Source organism: Stegodyphus dumicola, chromosome 1 (assembly GCF_044657685.1).
Source record: "Stegodyphus dumicola isolate Sdum_Otavi_A_Nest chromosome 1, ASM4465768v1".
Taxonomy (NCBI): domain Eukaryota; kingdom Metazoa; phylum Arthropoda; class Arachnida; order Araneae; family Eresidae; genus Stegodyphus; species Stegodyphus dumicola.
Window position 1 is genome coordinate 151,928,472 of NC_140768.1, and position 21,306 is coordinate 151,949,777.

A 21,306-nucleotide genomic window follows, 5' to 3' on the forward strand; every position below is an offset into this window, starting at 1 on the left:
TACATTTTTCAATAGGTACAAAAGTGACATGTTCACAAATTTCCTTTGATAGGTTTGAACAAATTCTTTTTTTCAAAGACCAACTTTTTGATAAAATAATAAAGAAAACTAATAACTATACGAAATCTGTATTGTTATCAAAAAATCTAATTAAAAACTATTTCACAGACATGGCATGACATAAATAAAAACAAATTCTGGGCCTTTCATTGGACTTGTACTAAAAATAAGGAGTGAATACTGCGATAATTGTCCTAATGAGGCAAGAAATGAACACTGGTTATTATTTTTCCAAATATCATACATTTTAAAATAATTTTTCATATTTATATTTTTTAAATTGTACTTTAAAAATGTATGCACACTTTTTTAATGACAAAGTAGGATGTTCGATAGAGACACATTTGACACATTGTTAAGTACTCCTGGAGCACCTAGTAGCTCATAAAAAATTACTCCATTTGCAACCAGTTAAAATATTATTAGTTTACATTTATCTTGATGGCATCTAAATGAGTGAAATGATCTAAATGAAAGAAAAAGAAAACAAGTAGATTAATTCTTTTATTTTCCAGTCTTGTCAATAAAACTCTTCCAAAGCAAAGAATTGAACATTGCAAGTAACTTTATACAAATTCTGTTTTTACACAATTTACAAAGCATTATCTCTACACTTCATGTGTATATATAATATATATGTTTGTATATTCTACAAGGAATAGTCCTTTTTTAACTGTTATCTACAGAAACAGGGTGGAACGAGAAAGGCACTGAAAAAATATTTCCTTTTTTTTAATCATCCTGAAAAGGCTTCCATACATACTAGGGAAACAATCTAAACAGTTCATGAAATAATAAAATTCCAAAGAAATTTAGAAACATTTCTTTGAGTTTATGTGCATAATTTACCACATAACTAAATTAGATTCTGAAATATTTTAAAAGAGACTGCTCATCTCATTCAAGTATACTAGTACCTGCTTATATATTTATACTGGTTGGTAGCAAAAAAAGTAAGAAAATGTTGCTTTTAAAAATTACTGGGTTTAGAACATAAGAAATACTTAAAAGTTAGATGATATTTTCATGTTTTAAAAATCTGATCAAGTAATGTTTAAATGTGTAAAACAATTAAAATAGATAAGAATGAATAAAAATAGTAATTAATTAATGCAAATAACTCATTCATCATATGCAACTATATTTTTTTAAGTGCAAGTTTAAATTTGCATGTCAATCATCACAAATACATATCTATTTTATTAATATTGTTACAATCCTGTTTCTTTGATACTGATAATTAATATTTAATTTGTGTGCTAATTAATTTAATCACATAAACATAATAAATAAGAATTTTACATCTGAAAATGTGCACATTCTTACAAACAAGGTTTTAGCATCCTAAGCAAAAGTGAATACACTTTTAAAATAAAAGCTTCATACAAAAAAAACTACCAAATTTAAATACTATAAAATGAAGAATTCAAAAAAAGAAAACGCAGGAAATATTCAGAACACAGATTACTAAAGAAATAAAAATACTCGTCTTCATTCTTCTATAAAAAATTTCAAGTGGTGGATTTTTTTATGAAATGAATTACATTTTCAGAGATATAACAAATTTTACATACTCCAATATAAAAAATTAATTCATAACAGTGCACTTTTATCACAAAATAGGGAAAATATTATATTACACTTTACAGAACGGCATTAAAATAATATTTTGTTCTAGAGTATAAATAATAGTTTTATCCAGTTGTGAATACTTTTATACTTACAAAACTCTGCTTGTTGATGATTAATATAAATGACACAGATCTGATTTTTAATGATTTTCCTTAGATATAATATTGTATCTAAGGACCATGACATACTGAAAAACTAGAATTATCATCACATCAGATCATGTAAATAGTACATGAGAAGGTAAGCATGTACTGAGATGTTATGATTTTTACTTATAAGTACATATTTATTAGCTATGGATTTAGAAAAGAAATTTCATTTCATTTTTTGATTCTGTGGATTTGTTTAAAAAATTATACAATTTTTTAGAAAATTTTAAAATTAACTAAATATTTAGCATTTAAATCCAACTTAGTGTAACAGAAGTAATTATAAATTGTTTCAAGTGTTTTAATTTCATGTCATCTTCCTTTAATAAAATTTCCCCATGAATTATAACTGACCATCTTAATTACACATCAGCCACATTTTAAATAATAATAAAAAACTATACAGACGAAGAGAAATATTTAGGGTAAAAATTTATATATAAATATACAAATGTTATGTTTCAACTGCTTTTCACATTATTGTTATACACTAAAAAAACTGAACATAGTTTTATGGAATTTGGAAACAGTTTACTAGTTTTATATGATTACTTCCAGTTTTAGAATATACATAAATTTGTATATTACAAATCTTTTTAACTACTCAAAATTTTAAAATAGACAACAGCTTAACAATGTGTTTTATTTATCTGAAAAGTGCTTGCTGTTATTCATATAAAATCATACTAAAAGGATTATTAAACTTTTACAAAAAAAAAAGTATCAGTAATGTTAAAGAACTATTTCAAAAATAATACACTAAATAATATTTAAAAAGAAAACAATGCGCAAGACAGAAAATGTGTGTACAGTTTTTTTACTGACTTAGAAATATCTCACAGAATTTAAATATTTTTTTCATATGGATCTTTTTACAAGTTCCACAAGCAACTTGCAGAAACATTCTACAACCATATTTACAAATTTTCTACAAAAAGCAAATTGAAAGAGTAACATTGTAATTCACATGCGGCTGCTCACATATTCACATAAAAAAATCTATCCTGAAATTCTTAGCAAGAAAGATCACAAAAATGTCTGCACATTAAAGCACAGGACTATAATCATTAATCTGCATTTCTTTAAAATGCATTGAACTGATCAATAATGATAGTTTTATGTATAAGTGATAATGAAAAAAGAGACTTGTATGCCATCGGCTCCTTAGTCTCATGTGAATACAATCAATAACAAGGCAAAGATGTATACTTTGCATGACGATAAAATCCTAGAAAAAAAGAAAATATACTTTAAATATTTTAATTTGCTTGATAATTGACAAGATTTTTAAAATACTATGTTAATTAAATAATGGATTTTAAAGCTGTCAGTTGAAAAGTGAAAAACTGGGATATTTTTAAAACAATTCTAAATTGAATTAAAGTCACTTTAGAATGCACAATTCATATTATTCAGCTATTTATAATATAATTCAGATGTAAAATATACTAATATTTACTAATTAGATAATCTAAATTTTATATAAAAAATAAAATCAATAAATAATAATGTATAAAAAATAAAATTAATAATGTACACACTGTTGTGCAGTTAAACTTGGCAATATAACGTATATTGATGTACAATAAAATTAAACATATGTTGAATCTTCACTATTTCCTTATCACAGCAGCCTCTGAGACTGAATCAGTAATCAACGCCAACATATCTCTCCACAGGTATTAGCATTGTTTTACATATTTTCTCTCACCAGGTGTTTTTATATTAGCATCATATTTAAATTTTGTTCCGATTTTCAAATTGCATTGGTTCAAAAAAATATTACTTGTTTTTATGTAAATATGCAGTTAACAATCTTTAATTTACCAAATACAGAGGTAGACACCATGTAATTTTTTCAAGAAAGAGGTCTTTCACCTGACAAAGAGCAACTGATTGGAACAACTGCATGAAGGAAGTTTCTTCCCAACATCTAATGCTTCATTAACCCTAGATTTAATGGGCAAGTAGATAAAATCGATGACAGTTTGTTCATCTGGCATAAAAGCAACAGCAACAGAGCACTCCGTGAACAGTAGATTTGATCATATCTTTCGAGATTTATGTGGAGAAAATACATATGAATAAAATGATGTTTCTGATGAATTTTTGAAAAATATTTTGCAAATACGCCCTTATCATGACGACTGTAAAAAATTTTCTTAGAAAACAACGTGCGAGTATTATTATATATTGGTGTCATTTATTTTTACACTCAGGCTTCATGAGCTTGACGACATCCTAAGGTTGGGGGCTATTATAATGAGAATGTATCAGATCTTCATATAAAATTCTACAAATGCCTAAAGTAGATACATTCAGATCAATAAGAAATAATAAATTCAATAAGAAAATTTATGCTGAAAATCGCTAGGAATGTAAAATAGAATTTACACAATTTAAGTTTAACTAATTCAATAAATTCATTTATTGCTGGGAAATATTTTCCTTAGTAGAGACTAAAAATTAAAACCCAGGAGATTTGGCAATCTACTAAGAGACTGAGCAACCATAGGACTTGTACACAAAAGCAGAGTAATACAGATAAAATCAATGTTGATTCATCATTCAATCACTTGCATTAGATTTAAAACTACCTCACGTTTAACTTAAATCTGATGCTTAAGGTTAAAAAAAAAAAAAAAAAAAAAAAAAAAGAAATTAATCAATATGGATGATAATTGAAGTGATAAGCATTAAATAAACTTGCATGTATTCAATTTAAATATTTTAAATTATATATTTGCTTTCAGGTACCATAAAATCTATTTTATGACAGTAAATAATATAATAACATGGTAAATAAAATTATAATGGCAGAAACTTTGCGTCTGAGGGAATCTTAGAAAAATCTGATTACACTGTTCAACAATAATATTCAAAGAATGCAAGAAATGTTACTGCCAAGAATAAAAAATATGAAAGTAACATGGGGGGGGGGAATGTATAGTCACCTCTCTGTTGCACTTTGGAACTACGAACTGTTGATCAAGGTGTTAACGGTAATGCCATGCTGCTGAAGATGGGCTCGGAGTATTTGGTTTTCATTCTTCAGTTCTTCACACTGTTGACGAACCGCATCCAAATCCATATTTAGTCTTTCATTTTCTTTTAAAACATCTGGTAAGCGAGCACTAGCAACTCTCAACTCTTGGATGTAGTCACAAGCCTTTGCAAGGATTCCTCCCTTGCTTTGGGAATAAAACTGTAAATTATACAGAAAAATAACTGTTCGTACTATAAATAAATATACTTTTAAAAATTAAAAAAACAAAAGGAAAGAAAAAATATTAATGTCTTTCTAAAAAATGTAATATTACACAAAAATACATTTAATTATAAGGACCTATATTAAATACAAACAAAACTTAATATTAAGCAAATTCACACATTTTTTTTTGCTGCAGAATATTTGTGTGCAATTTAACCACTTAACAGTTTCTTTTTACCGTCATATTATGACAAAAAAATAAGCATATTTTTGATAAAAATTTTTATGAAGAAATTCATTATATAAACCCAAATCAGCAGTCAGAACTATTACAAGTGTTGAATTTATTGATTTATGCTAATTTTTATTTTCATCGTAAAAAGCACATTTTTCCTTAAAGTTGGCTTTTTTCGAAAAAGTAAGCAAACTGGAAAGAACACTTTACAAAAATAGATGTCAGAATTTTAAATGTTTTATTGTTATTACATATATGTTCGATAGCAAAGAAGAATTATTAATATCAAGTTCACAAAAGTTCCGAAATTGCGTTAGATTATCTATACTTTCCACTTCTTCATCACTAGAGAAGTCAGACAACAAACTTTCATTATCATTTAGTGATAATGATTATAAACATTTAGTGAAATTTCAGATTCACTATCTGAGTCAATATCAGAGTTATCTTCAGTTATAAGCTGCTCATTATCATTCATTTCTTCTTTTATTTTAGCTCCAAATTTAAAAGAAATAGTATTTGCAGTAGCCAGAACACCAAGCTAGTGAAAAGTAATTTCGTGCCTTTACTTGCATAAAAGAATTCAGTAAAACCTAACCTTGAAACCAGTTGTTTTTCAATTCTAACTTTACTGGATTACTAGTGCCATCTGTTAGAAACATTACACAATAAACAAGCAAAAAATTCGGGCAAATCAGTGTATTAGACTAGAAAAAAATGTTGCCATGCGCTGCTCGGGAAAATAAAAAAAGTGCCATTTCCAAGTACCCGAATAGCGTTCAGGCAAAACTGGGAAGTGGTTAAACACATCAAAAACTTATGCATACCTCTGGACACTGTCAAACAATATTCAGTTTTAGCGTACTTCATAAAAATAACAGAATTAGATAAAACTTAGGATAACCTAAAATGGGTGAAAGGTCTTTTTATAGTGGAAATCATAAATTTATAACGGTACTTTTTAATTAGTTGCCCAACCCTGAAAAGAATTCACAAGGCAATGTTGTCAAGCCAGGCAAACCATAATGTAACGAAAATATACTTGCATGGCAGCAACTGTGTACAATTGTGGATGTCACCTTTTCAAATCTCACAATCATTTTTCTGTTAAGTGTTTGATATGCATGTGCACTTTTTTCTTTTAAGAGATTGTAAAAGAACTGCAAAATTTGCTGGCTAATGAAAAAGGAAACATTGCATTTCTGCAGAATATGGAGTTTTGCTGATCAGAAAAAGAATGCAAAAATTCACATTCCACGAAGCTGTACTTTTTTAATGACTAAATTTGTGAGCTGATGCTACAATCTGTGAAATATTCTGACATTTTTTAAGCTAAAACAGATCACTATGCATATGGGGAGGAGTGCAGGGAAAAAGAATGCAAATGTTTTAGTAGGGATGTTGATTGAATTTACGTAATTCTTAGTACGGCACCATTTTCGAAAATAGCTGTTGTCTTTCCATGTTTAAATTTGACAAAAAATTAGTCACTATCTCTTTTGTGATGGTGGGCCGATAATCAAAATAAGCCTTTTTATCCAAGATACTGTTAGGGTACAGAGTAAGAATCAATTATACATAAAAAAGGATTAAAATTTTGTAACTTAAGAAAGAACAGTAGTATATAGTACACAAAATAAATAAAAATATCATGAAAGTACTCTTATTCTGAAGTACACCTAATTAAGAAAAATGGATTTATCTTTTGTCAAATACACATTACAAATTACATATTAAATGGCCATGTAAAACATTAAGCAGGAATTGTCAATGCCCTGATAAAACCATAAGACAACTGACGTTTACAGCCAGTGAAGCTCTAAATATTCCAGTTTTTAATTAGTCTGAATCTAGAAGTATTGTTATGCAAATCTAGAAGCAGTGGTTGTGTTATATTTATTTATTATATATCACATTCTTCACACTTAAACCATAAAATTCAATTCAACAGCAATATCGCAAAATAGTTTTAAAATGAGCATATCTTCAGAATGTCCAATACAGAGACTCATGCCCTGGAGATAAAAATGTTTTTCCTGTACAACGTTGCCATTGTTCAATTTGAAATCCTTGAGTTTGTTAATCAAAAATTCGTTAAAGGTTTACAAAATAGGAAATCGATAATAAAACAATTCCAAATTTGGTCTTCCACATGCCCATATTCGTAGAAGGATTATGCCATTCAAAATTCGATGGCTCTGTGCGAGCAATATACATACATTTATGCAGATTTTTCATTATTTAATTTCTTTAAATATAACACAGGGCGATACTTTGTGGCAACAGTTTGAAAAGTGGTTCACTGTTTGTAGTGAATCGATGCAAAATCACATAACGAAAACAATAGTCCTTTAGGGACAAATCTCTTTGGACTACAAATGTACAGTTTCACCTTTCAAATAGTGCAATACCTTTTTTTCCTTTGAGTGACTTTTACATAAATTTTTTTGAATAAATTTTATTTGATCTGAAATATTTTAATAAATTAGTTTTGTACAGAGTTTCATGAAAAGATAACAGACACTTAATAGTGCCAAAATCTGTATTTAATTTTGCTTTAAAATTACTTATTATAAATTTTACGTGCATGATTATATGTCCATTGACAATTAAATGTATTTTTAATCAAATCTGCTTCCTTATATGGGTTTTAATTAATATTAAATTTTGAAAGAAAATTACAAAATCAAATGACGTTAACCTCTTCCCCTTAAAAAAAGTCTTAGACGTCTAAAGTTTTTAGAATCACACAGCTAAATTTTAATTTAAAATTGTTTACAACAAAATCACATCACATAAGTTATATAACTCAAATTATGCATTCAAGTTAAATCTGACACTGTGAATCTTTAAATCAATATGGTTCAGTGCTGATAAATTTGTGCTTATTTCCTCACATATTTTTCCCACTTGCTTATCCCCCCCAGCTTCTTAATACTATGTTCTGAAAATTTTTTTAACTACTGGCAGTATTTCTCCCTTTTTCATACAGAGAATTAGCTCCCCTAAATTTTAAAATGGATTCATCCACATAGTGACTGTTTTAATATTACTGACAAACAGAAACCCTCCCAAACTACTAAAGCTCATGCCCTTCTAACAACTGAATTTTATTCCCAATACTAACAGACCAATCACTAAGCAAACATAAAACTGAAATTCAGCTTATGATTTTGCTGAGTGAGCTGCATATTCACTTTCTTCATTTATGAATGATTTGAGGACTAAGGAAAAGCAGACATAACAATAAGAATGGACCAAATTTCAAGTTACAGGGGAGTAGAAATGAAGACATTTTTAGATATTGTAGTGTTAACATTACTAAGTTTTCTTATTAAAATATAGGTTCCTTATATTAAAAAAAAAAAAAAGAGTTACCTGCAATCTACCCATGAATACTTTTCTTTCATTTGTTATGTACTTAACAGCAATCATGTTCTTCCGAAATTAAATCAACCGCATAAATTTCTCCTCCTGATTTTCGGATTAAAAAAAAAAGAGGAAAATATGTTTGAAAATATGGTAATGCTGTATACCTTTATGCCTGTATGAAAATTAGCAGATAGTCTTTAATTATTTGCTTTACATTAATCTAGCTTTTCTAGAAACATGCAATTATTTCAAATTTTTATTTACATACCGCATTTTTTCAATACTAAGGTGCTACTGATTAGGAAATACACCGGTTTCCTGGGAACGGATTTTAAGAAAACATTGAGCAAAATAAAATGTTATAAAATATTATTTTTTAATAAGTGACTTCAATTTATTACCAACAACTGCATTCCAATTTAGCAATTAAAAAAAATTACTATTTTAGAATAATCAGCAATTCAGAAAAATCTAATGATTCTAAGGAATCACTGATTCTTAAATGCAACCTGTTTAGAACAAAATAATTTTTTAGGAAAACAGGCATATTAAAATAAAAATAAATATACTTAACTTTTAAATTTGGTTAAATGTAAAACTATAAATAAATGTTTGCAATTTCCTCCATTTCATTACTGGAATTGTACCTTTTTTAAACGGCTTTTTTATTTGAAACAGCTAGCAAAAGATGATGAAAACAAATTCGCTATTGAAAAATGAAGTTGAAAAGAAAACACACATTATGTGGTAAAGTCATTCTATCTTCACTTTTTATACACCCCTTACCATACTTTTCAGACTTTTCCTATTTCATTTAAATGATTTTAAAAGTTATTTACTATATGAATACATAAAATAAATACTAGGAATACCGACCGATTTGTGAGATTTTTAAAGAAACTCGCTTTATAACAAAATATTCCTCCCTTTTTCTCTGAATGTTATTATAAATTCTTACAAGCTCTGTAATTCAGGTACCAATATTTCATTTCGAAAGAAAAATCTAATAATGTAAAGTGGAAAAGAAGTCTTGCTCGCATTGTATAAAAAAATGTAGCTAAATCTACTGTAAGCACAAAAAAATACGGAAAACTGAATTGAGCTTTAGCCTTTACCTGTGCTCTTAGAGACTTCATAAATACAAACCATTTGGATATTAGAAAAATGGCTTGAAGTAAAGAGTAAAAATTTTCTTCAAACATTTCATGTCATTCACATTTTCCCCAACATATTTCAATCATGTGCAATTAATTACTTATGTATACACTGAGGTGATAAAAGTCATCGGATAGCAATATGAAAATATACAGATGGCAGTAGTATCGCATACAAAATGTATAAATGGGCAATGCATTGGCAGGGCTTTCATTTGTATTCAAGTTATTCATGTGAGAAGATTTCTGATGAGATTATAGCTGCACAATGGGAATGAACAGACTTTGAATGCAGAATGGTAGTTACAGCTAAAGGCATGGGACACTCCATTTTGAAAATTGTTAGGGAATTCAACATTCTTAGATTCATAGTGTCAAGAACGTGCCAAGAATACCTAATTTCAGGTATTCTTGGCAAACTCTAGATGGCTGGAAAACCGCGGCTTGGTCAGATGAGTCACAATTTTAGTTGTTAAGAGCTGATAGTAGAGTTCGAGTGTGGCGGAGAGCCCATGAAGACCTGGACCCAAATTGTCAACAAGGCACTGTGCTAGCTGGTGGTGGCTCCATAATGGTGTGGACCGTTTGTATGGCCTGAGTCCTCTGGTCCAAATGAACTGATCATTGACTAGAAATGGAATGATGGAACAACAATGGAATTTTTTCAGATGGCAATGCGTCATGTCACTGGGTCACAACTGTTTATGATTGGCTTGGAGAACATTCTGGACAATTCCGGCAAATGATTTGACCACTAGATCGCCCGACATGAATATTTTTGAGACACAATAGAGAGGTCAGTTCGTGTGCAAAATCCTGCACCGACAACACTTGTGTTATTATGGGCATCTATAGCGGCAACACAGTTCAATATTTCTGCAGGGGACTTCTAACAACTTGTTCAGGCCATGGCACATTGAGATGCTGCACTTTGCCAGGCAAAAGGATGTCCGACATAATATTAGGAGGTATCCCATGACTTTTGTCACCTCAGTGTGGAGAAGCACTCTACGACAGAAATGTATGGTTTAAGTTTTCCATTATATTCACATTGAATGAATATCAGCACATTAGACCAAAAAGTAACTTATCTCACTCTTAAATAACTGTTATTGGGGGGGGGGACAAATCATGTATTTTGTCTCTATTAAAAAGGAAAAGAAATGTAAAAGGATAAAATTGTATAAAACATAGTTATGTATGCATTTTTCATTTTTTTAAAAGCCTGCAGAATTCAAACAATAATATCTAAGGAAAAATAATTAAAACTACTTTACCTGATATATAGTCAGAATGATGATGACCCACCAGATAAAAAATATATACTAATTAGAAATTTTTTAATCCATGGTAATAATTTTTATTCCACAAATAATTTTTCTTAAACACAGTTTGCCTAAGATAACAGAGAAGCTGGTTAGTCTAAATTTTGGGATACCCCTTAAATTATCGCCAAGTTGTTGTTTCATTTATGGTAACCTCAATATTTTAGATTATATGCTTTGGAAACCCTATCATGATGCAATTGACTGTAATGCATCATCATGGTGATTTTGATTTCTCAGGGCATATTTCTGCATTGGATGTCGTGTAAGAAGTATGTTGCTTATTTTGTGCTGTGCATCGTAAAATGGCTGCCTGTGATAAAAGTAATCTGAAGTTTCTGTACAATTTGGAATGAATGGGAAAAAAAGCATTAATTGACTGGTGTGTAAATGAAGGTTTACTCAGTAATCATTATAAGTGTCCTGCTTATACGAAGAAAATGTGTATGGTCGAATATTAAGATCATTCAGATGGCTTTGAATGGGTTTGTCGCAAGAAAGGTTTATATGCTTACTACATAAAGCGTTCCATTAGAAAGGGATCATGGTTCAAGGAGAGTCATTTCAGTATTACTGAGATTTTGATTTTTACTAGGATGTGGGTGTATGAAGCTAATACTAAAATGATTAAGACAGAATTAAATTTGATTCTGATTTTTGTGGCGACCACAATATACCGATTCTAGTTCAGATATTTTTGGATGCTGTTAAGGAATTCTGTTTGTCACACACGGAAGACACAGAAATTTCTAAGTAAGGTAAATCAATATTTCCTTTTTGTACTGTGTAGATTAGATAACATGTATTTTCTTTCTTATGTTATTTTCTTGTTCATTTTAAAATGCAGTTTGTTGAGATTATATATTTTTTGTTTTAATTATGTTTCACATGCCATTTTACTGAGGAGGGTGTTGGATGTAAACAGGAATGGTGCCAAAAAATCACCAAGGAGTACCCTGGAATATATTTTTACCAAGAAGTTTTATATATTACAGAAAATTTCACTTTTCTTCTCTTCCTACCCACCCCTATTAACCAACTTAAATAATAACCTTCAGATTTCAGTTTTATTACGAAAACACACTTCTCACCTGTCCTTGTTTTGTATGATCTGAAGTACAGTCTGGCACTATTTTTGAAAGCTTAACAATCCAATTATTTATCTTGTCTCTTCTCCTCCTTTCAACTGCAATAATAAAATAAGAATAAAAATATAGAAATTACTGAAAATGGACAAGAATGTTAATATTGAATTATTAATCTAAACTAAAAAAAAATGCTGCACATAAATTAAAATAATGAATAATGTTTATAATGGGCATGTACCTGAATTTACACTTTAGGAATCCAAAGTCATTAAAAAAAAATTCATTTTCAGTTCCCAAGCAAACAAAATTTTAAGCTTTTCTGCACATAAAACAATAAATATTTAAGAAATAAACCACTAGAGAAATTAATTGAAAATTATATTTTTAAATCTCAATACAATATTAAAAAATTCTATGCAGATAAACTACACAAAATCTTTTGCATTGCTTGAACAAAAAAATAATCCATCCATTCTAGCTAAAAATAAATGCAAAATATATTTTAAAGATGCATGTTCCAAAAATATAGAACAATAATATTTAAGCCCTATGGAGCATAAGGCATTGCTTTCTTGTTCCGTTAAGTGCAATTAAAATAGCCATACAGGCAGTGGCATAAATAAGGGTATGCAAGGAATGCCGTCACATAGGGGCTTGAAGGCTTAGGGGGGCCCTTAAATGTCCCCGCTGAACTACATTTACATGTTTAAACTTAAAAGACGGATTCTATTACATATATATAGAAGCTTTAATTAATTTCCTCCTTCCCATGAAACTTCAGAATTGGAGTTTCAGTAAAAGGAGATTAATTATTATTTTGATATTTTTTCCCTTTTCACTTTTCATTTCTATTTTTAGAGTTTGTACTGCTATGAATTCTTATTTTAATTTTGATATGTTTGGATTTTGTGTTAAACCTCTTTTACACGATTACTAATATTAATATAGCTCAGGAATAACCTTGCTTTGACGCCAATTTACTTTTAACTTTAGAATCTTTAAGTGTATATAGTCAAAAGTCATTAATTCGGACACCCATAATCCGGACCTCAAAGCTAAAAACTTTCTGCGCATGCGCCGCGTTTACACATGCACATAGGCGTTTACGTGTGTGCGCAAGACCTTTACGACTGCGCATATGCGTGTGCGCAAGTGCAGAATACGTTTTCGCGTGTGCGTTTTATGTATAACGGACGGTATAAGCTAAAATTATCTAATTATCTATTTCAGTTAATGTTGATGATTGCGTTGTTCCTTAATCTTCGAATTGGATGCGGCTTATTATTTTTTGCAGACTGTAAGAGCAATTTTATAAAAGTAAACTTGAACTTTCGATTATGTCAAATAGAATTTCCGATGCTGGAGCTCCCAAAGGATCTACAAAATGAAAGTATGTTTCGATGTCCATCAAACTAAAAGTGGAATTGCTGCAAAAAATGGATAAAGACATGAAGAAGGTGACAGTGAGGTTAGTGAAAACAAAAAAATTTCGATTGACAAGTTAGTTTGTATTTTCGGCACAGCAATTACGGGACTTGAACAACGGAACTTTGTAACTTAACAAGAAATTATGTCTGTTTATAGAATTAAAGAGAAAGTATTATCACATAAAATGAAGCAACTTAAACAACTTACATTGAAAGAAATGTTTTATAAAGTAAACAAATAAATATTAAGCTTTTTTTTTGTAAATTTTGATACCCTTTAGATCATAATTGTTCTTTATTTCATAAATTACGGTTTCACATTTTTAATTTTAGAATTTCTGCATGCCATCTTACGAGATTTAAACTGATGATCTATAATCCGGAATCGCCGAAGTCCCGACGAGTCCGGATTAACGACTTTTGACTGTATATAAAAGAATTCGTCTTCTTTTAAATTTTTAAGGGCCCTCTTCCTATATGGTGCAGTGACACAGTTCCGTATATGACGCAGAAAAGGGGCTCTTGGATGGACATGAAACACATTCCTTGGATGCACATTCAGTGTGTGCAAAAGTTAATATTCCATCATTCGACAATGAAATTGTAACTTCGTGACCTACCCAAGTTCAGGCATAGGAATCAGCAGAAAATAGCAAAAGTTCCTTTGTATTTCTTAGTCTCTTACCTGAAAATTATTAAAGGCTACTCAGGGAAGGAAAGGTTTCTCCCTTTGCAATCCCAACTCAAAAGGGAGTTGAAGTGGAAATTAATTGTAACTATTTATTATAATAGAATTATTTTGTATATTAATTTATTTCTGTATAATTTGTTATTATGATCGAATAATTAATAGACACATTTTTTTAAGTTTAAATAAAGAAGTAACTAGGCAGGATTCTGGTATTTAATTTCAAATGACCTTTGCAAGTTAAGAGGAAACGTGGTATATTATTTGCAGTTCGAAATTTTCATAATATGTCATTCCCAAGCATTTAATTTTGTTCACATATTGAATCTGTTACTAGCACTTCCATTAAACTCAAGTCTAAAAATCAGGACTCATATTAAGCTTGAAATTGAATTTATTAATGTGAATGATTTTTACAATTTATTTTAACATGTATTGCATTGGTTCACTATAAACGGCATATCACTTTTCAAATTGTTGCCACCAAATAATTTCACCCTGTATTATTTTTATAGAAATTAAATAAGGAAGAATTTGCATTAATGTATGTATGTATGTTTCTCGCACTGTGACGAAACAATGTTACCTAGAATGTTTGAATGTATGGTTCTCATAATGTAAAAAACGACGATGCAGTTGCACCAGGAGGCAGGGTATAGGGACGGAAAATTTTGGGATTTAGAAGTATGGAACATTCCAAAATGGCCAAGTTAAAAGCGGATTGATTTTTTCCCTTCTTTTTTAAACTAATAATCTGGAGTGGGAAATCATTCGTAAATATCAATTGCTAACTCCAGAATTTCTGCTTTCCTTTTTTAAGGACATAAAATGATTGACGTAAGTTGGGCAGTCGTGGTGTGAAAGGACTTTGCCCCACTCACATGTGGAAATGGTGTCCTCGTCCAGAAAACGCAAAGAATTTATAACACCACATTTAGAAAAGAGAGATTTCCGGTTTCTTAGGGATCTTTAAATGAATTCCAGGTCAGAGAAAAAAGGGGCAAGTTTTATGCGACAGGCTAAGAACACAAAGTTTCATTCTGGTTTCTTAAACAATAAGCGGCAAATATTCCAGTTAATTTTTTTTTCAATAAAATTTATCGAAATTCATGACTTCTTCACTCATGGGGAGAGGAAATGGAATAGATGTATATTTTTAGTTGAAATAATGAGTAAATCAATATTTATCCAATTTTTCATATCAAAATCTTCGAAATATTCTCACATCGCAGATAAAGTGCAGGTTAAGAATTCTTTAAAATTCCTAAACGAGAATTAAATCTGAAGGCATAGAACTCCCAAAATATATCTAAGCATATTTTAATGCTTGAGGATTTACATGATTTGCTTTAGGAAAGACAACAGCTGTGGTGTTTCTTAGCCAGTAAATTACCCATCTACCAAAAATTCACACTAATCTGTAAAAGAAAATTCTGATGATATTAAATTTGTTTTGAAAGAAATATTTTAATTTCCCTTCGTTTGAAAAAATACAATAAATTGCAATTCGTTTTAACAACGTGAAACATTTAATCGTAGAATTAAGTAATGCCCAATAATTTGTATGTTATTTAAATGGAACTGAATTGAATTACTATATAATAATAAAACACTTTAGGAATATTTGCCTAAGGGGAAGAATGCCTTCCTGGAGTACTTTCTACTCGCTATTTGAAATGAAACTTTAAAATTTACACTTTTGCTTTTAATTTATTTTAATTTTTATTCTACTTTTACTTTCCACAGCATTCAGTACGTGAAATCATCAATAATAATATAATAATGATAATAAAAATGACATCACAAAACTAAAAGTATACAGTCAAAAGTCGTTAATCTGGACTCGTCGGGACTTTGGCGATTCTGGATTATCGATTTTTCCGGATTATAGATCATCAGTTTAAATCTGGTAAGATGGCATGCAGAAATTACAAAATTAAAAATATGAAACCGTAATTTATAAAATAAAGAACAATTATGATCTAAAGGGTATCAAAATTTACAAAAAGAAAAAGCTTAATATTTATTTGTTTACTTTATTAAACATTTCCTTCAATGTAAGTTGCTTCGTTTCATGTGATAATACTTTCTCTTTAATTCTATTAAACAGACATAATTTCTTGTTTAGTTACAAAGTTCCGCTGTTCAAGTCCTATAATTGCTGTGTTGAGAATACCGACTAATTTGTCAATCGAAATGTTTTCGTTTTCAATAACCTCTGGGTCACTTTCTTCACTATCGGAAATGAATTATAATGACGAGGAACTTGATTTAAATCATATCAAAGACGGAGTATATCGAGATGAAATACTACACTTAGTACGGAATTATAAACCAAATAAAATAAAAACATCTGCTCTGAAGATAAGGATAGTGCTGACAGATCAACTTCCAATCCGCAGCGTGAAATTGATAAACAGATTTCGGATTTCAAAACATACTTTCGCTTTGTAGATACAAATTACATATTAGTAAGTATATATCGGAAATTCTATTTGACATAATCTTTCTAATCTATCATAATCTAATAATGACGTTTCTGCCCCCCCCCTCTGCAGCAGAGCAGCGTGAAATTGATAAACAGATTTCGGATTTCAAAACATACTTTCGCTTTGTAGTAAATATATATCGGAAATTCTATTTGACATAATGGAAAGTTCAAGCTTACTTTTATAAAATTGCTCTAACAGTCTGCAAAAAATAATAAGCCGGATCCAATTCGAAGCTTAAGGAACAACGCAATCTGCAACATTAACTGAATTAGATAACTTTAGCTTAGCGTATAACTCTTACACATTAAACGCGCATGCGCACAAACATGTTCGCAGCTGTAAGGGTCTTATGCGCTCTCGTAAACGCCTGTGCGCATGCGTGAACGCGACGCATGCGCAGAAAGTTTGTAGCTTTGAGGTCCGGATTATAGATCATTCCGGATTATGGGTGTCCGAATTAACGACTTTTGACTGTATACTACTTCGTAAATTTCAATAAATTAATTACTGAAAATATTAAGCATATCAATGGCAGCGTTGACCTAATAGTTTTAAATTGCATTTCAACATCTAAAAGAACACGGATTAGATTGCAATTTTCACTGCACAGACGAATGGAATATTTCAGAAAAGAATTCTCCCCCTTTATTGAAATATTTCAATAATTTTCACAATTAAATTTAGTTATTTAGTTAAAACGTTTTATTAGTAAATGATGCGATTTTCACTCATAAAATCTCTTTTAGCATTATTCTCTTTCATTTTGGCACCACTGCATAGCTTTTCTAATAGATAAATAAGTTCCGTTAATATACGTTCCCATACATTATATCTATTTTTCATATTTTTGTCATTAATAAATTAATGTTTAAGATAAAAATTATACGGCTTAATTTATAAGCAATGTAAAAACTGGAAATCTGAGGTCATTAATTTCTGAAACAGAAATAGTTGTTTTAAGACGTAAATAAAAAAGATAACAATAATCAAATATATTAATGCTCCTAAAATATATTGTGATTTTTGCTTTTTGATTCACCTGGGGTAAAAAATAAACCTATTTTCATTAAATGATGTTTTGCGCATTTCTCTAAGAAGTGAGCAAAACTTGTTTCAGGGTTGCCACTCAAAGAGGAGAAGGAAATTCCCTGACTTTTCCAGGTATGTTTCGAGAAAATTCCAGTCTATCCGCGTAATGTACGTTGGCTGTGCTAAGAGGTAAATTCATTATGGTATTACTTGTACTGTGTAGCATATTCAATAAATCCCAGAGGACATTTATTCTTAATTATTCTTGCTACACTTTGTTTGATAATTTTGTTTACTTTTCTGCTTAAAAAACTTAGTAAAATTTAAGATATATACAATGGATTAAACTGTACGTTTTATTTAATTATTACTCATGATTATCTCCAGTTCAACACGAGGCTAATCCGGTTCTTATAAATCACAACACAATGCTAAAAGTTAGGTTAGATTTTAGGTAAATTTAATTTGTGTGAGGTGTATTCTTAAAAGGCACCTTAACACTTGAAAAGACAAATATAATTATAATAGTTGTTTACTCCACTGAAGATTGAAATTAGAACCTGCCCAATCTGGAATAAAATAAGGCTTTTTTTGCAGACATTCTGGAGCTAAACGAAAGAAAGAAATCTATTTAATGATATTTTTTTACTAAATTGAGGTATTTTATATTTATTTCGCAGCATACATAAGGAAAAAATATGTGCATTAAATTTCGTGATGTCATCATACTGCTAGAATTAATTTCAGGATTATGCCAGAGAAAATTTCCTGAAATTTGGAAATATTATTTACTAATGATAAATAAATTTAGAGAAGAAGCAACATTAAATGATATGAATAACATAAAAATAAAGATAATTACTTAAAAATTTAATTAGAATAATCGATATTTTAGCGAATATAGTTATATATGGTTAACCTAGATGATTGATTACTATTTTTTTTATTTTACTGCAAAATGACAAGGTATTTATTAAAAAGAAAAAAAAAAAAAAAAGAAAAAAAAAAAAAGATTTTGCTGTAATATCCTAGTATACGATATGGCCTTCGCATGATTTTGAAACGGCCAAGAACAAAATGACCTGTTTACTGCTCATCATCATGTCGCCAAATCCCGCTGTACCCCATACATGGAGATTATTCTGACCAAAAGAACGTCTATGTAAAAAGCGGAGGGAAAATTTGCCAAGGGATTTGACGACGGAACGGCCAGAATTTCCCTCTCCGCGATTTGTACAGGAAATTGAGAAACACGTGTTAAGAAGAAACGTTCTTTGACAAAAAAGAAAACTACGAAAATCCGTTTTTAAATTATTGCAAAAAATCCAAGTAGAAACGTTTTATCAAAAAACGTTTTTTCTTGGATCTTTCGCAATAATTTTAAAAACGGATTTTCGTAGATTCCCCCCCCCCGTCAAAATAACTAATCCATGAATTAATTTACTTGCGCCAAAAAATATTTTCTTTTCCTTTAGAGTTTAAAGACATTTTAAACGATATTCATTTTATGAACTCTTGATAACGTGACCTTTGAACTTCGACACCGGTTTCGAGCTTTGGCGACAGATATATCGCGCATGCACAGCTGTTTCCCGCTATGATGGAACCGAGCCACGTCTGTTGCAGAGAGGTTTTCCTTCTTTACAATACATATTTTTTTAATTCTAACCTTCATGGTACCATATACTACGATTAAACCCATTTTGTTTTATACGAGAACAGGTACTTTCTTTAGTTCATGCACTGCACATGCGATTCTCAAGGTTACTGGAAACCAAAAGTTGCGGGAAACTTGCTTTGCCTTTCTAAAAAGACAATCAAATTGGAGCTACGAAAATTGGCTCTATGCCAGCTGCCCGAATGACACTCACGTGATACACAATTCGCCAAAAAAGTGATCTCTTCTGACGTCGGCGCAAAACTCGCCTTTTTTGGCGGGATCGTTGTATGAAATTCCCTGACTTTTCCAGATTTTGACTAAAACACTTAAATTCCCTGAATTTTTTGGTCAATTTCCGAATTTCCTGACTTTTTCCGGTTTTCCAGGTAGCGTGACAACCCTGTTGTTTCATACAACTTTATTTTTACTAAATATGAAGAAACTTCACACTTGTTTCCTAAACAAGTATTTATGTGTACTAATTTTAGAGACCTGTATCCAAAGAGCTTTGAAGTTTCTACCTGTTTATTACTTCATCCTAAACTTGTGGAAGAATTTTCTAAAATTATTCGAATATCCATAATGTTTACTGTTAAATATTTAATAATTATACATTAACTGAAATACATTTATAGTACAGAGGAAATGCTAAAAGATATTGTAGGTCATGTATTATGTGTCATTGGAATATGACAATAATAAAAGTAGAATTTGACTGGAAAAAAAAAAAAAAAAAAAAAAAAAAAACCAGATGTTTCAGCATTTTAAAAAGGAAAGTGGACATCTTTACAGTAAAATCTTAGATGAAAGTTTTACTGTGACTCAACTTGGAAAGACACTGGAAATTTATGGTGGAGGTGGGGTCTCTTTCTTTGCTAAACTGCATTGAAGTGTGAAATGCTATCTTCAGTATACTTGTAATTGGCTGATGACTCAGAACAGTAAACTGAACTTGCTCTTATTCTAATGGCGTTTCTCTATACAAAGCATATCAATGGCATATCTAGTCTAGTCTTTCTCTAGGAGGCACAAATTTTAAGAAAAAAAGATGAATGTTGGCCACCAGTGTTATAATTACAATTATTGAGGGGGGGGGACATTAGAGAAGAGCAGTGAGGACTGAGGAAAATTAAAAGGAAACAGTAAAAAACTTTAGCATTCATATTTTTATAAATATCATGTATTCAAGTAGTACAAAAAAGTTTTTTAAAGAGACAGGAGAAAAAACTTTACCGTACATTTCTACAAAAACTGTATGTTCAAATAGTTTTTTTTATGAAGTTATGGTAAATATGTTTTATATTTAACAAATGCATCATTTACATTATAAAAGTTCTTATTTATTACTTTTATATTATTGCATAAGTCTTGTTCGTAAGCTGAGTAAATCACAGAGTACTATATATTAGTGTAATATCTTTTCTGTATGTTTACATATTATCATGTCTGTCAGTTTATAATATAACCAGTTATTTAAGTTTGTTAAATTAAGCGAAAAAAAAAACTTAGATTGGTGCAGATTTTATATAAAAATTCAAAACCTATTTGTATGTAAAACCTCTTGGATTTTATATAAAAATCTCCACAAATCTATGCTTTCTTACTTTTCTTAATGCTAACTGGTTCCCTAAGGATGTGCTTTTATTTTTTAACAAATAATCTGGATGTGATAAAAAATCATGAAAACAATGGCTCGTGAAATCCTCAATTTTTTAAAATTTTTTTCACTTTTTTATTTTTAATTTTAAGCACATTAAATTTTTCGGGGGAGGGGCTCAGGAAAA

The 21,306-nt window shown here is 29.9% G+C and overlaps 1 protein-coding gene across 3 annotated transcripts in view; it reads right to left on the reverse strand.

Annotated features, from left to right (window-relative positions):
• Positions 1-551: 551 nt before the first annotated feature.
• Usf (upstream transcription factor usf) overlaps positions 552-21,306 on the reverse strand; it is a 73,635-nt gene continuing 52,880 nt past the window's right edge. For 2 of the 3 annotated variants that reach the window (XM_035373927.2, XM_085822155.1), the window contains exons 7-9: positions 12,230-12,324; positions 4,796-5,046; positions 552-3,069 (exon numbers count right to left, since the gene is read on the reverse strand). In XM_035373927.2, coding sequence (XP_035229818.1) covers positions 4,816-5,046; positions 12,230-12,324 — 326 coding nt within the window. In that variant the 3' untranslated portion in view covers positions 552-3,069; positions 4,796-4,815. The remainder of the gene's footprint in view (positions 3,070-4,795; positions 5,047-12,229; positions 12,325-21,306) is intronic. The other variant, XM_035373928.2, reaches the window with a different exon arrangement.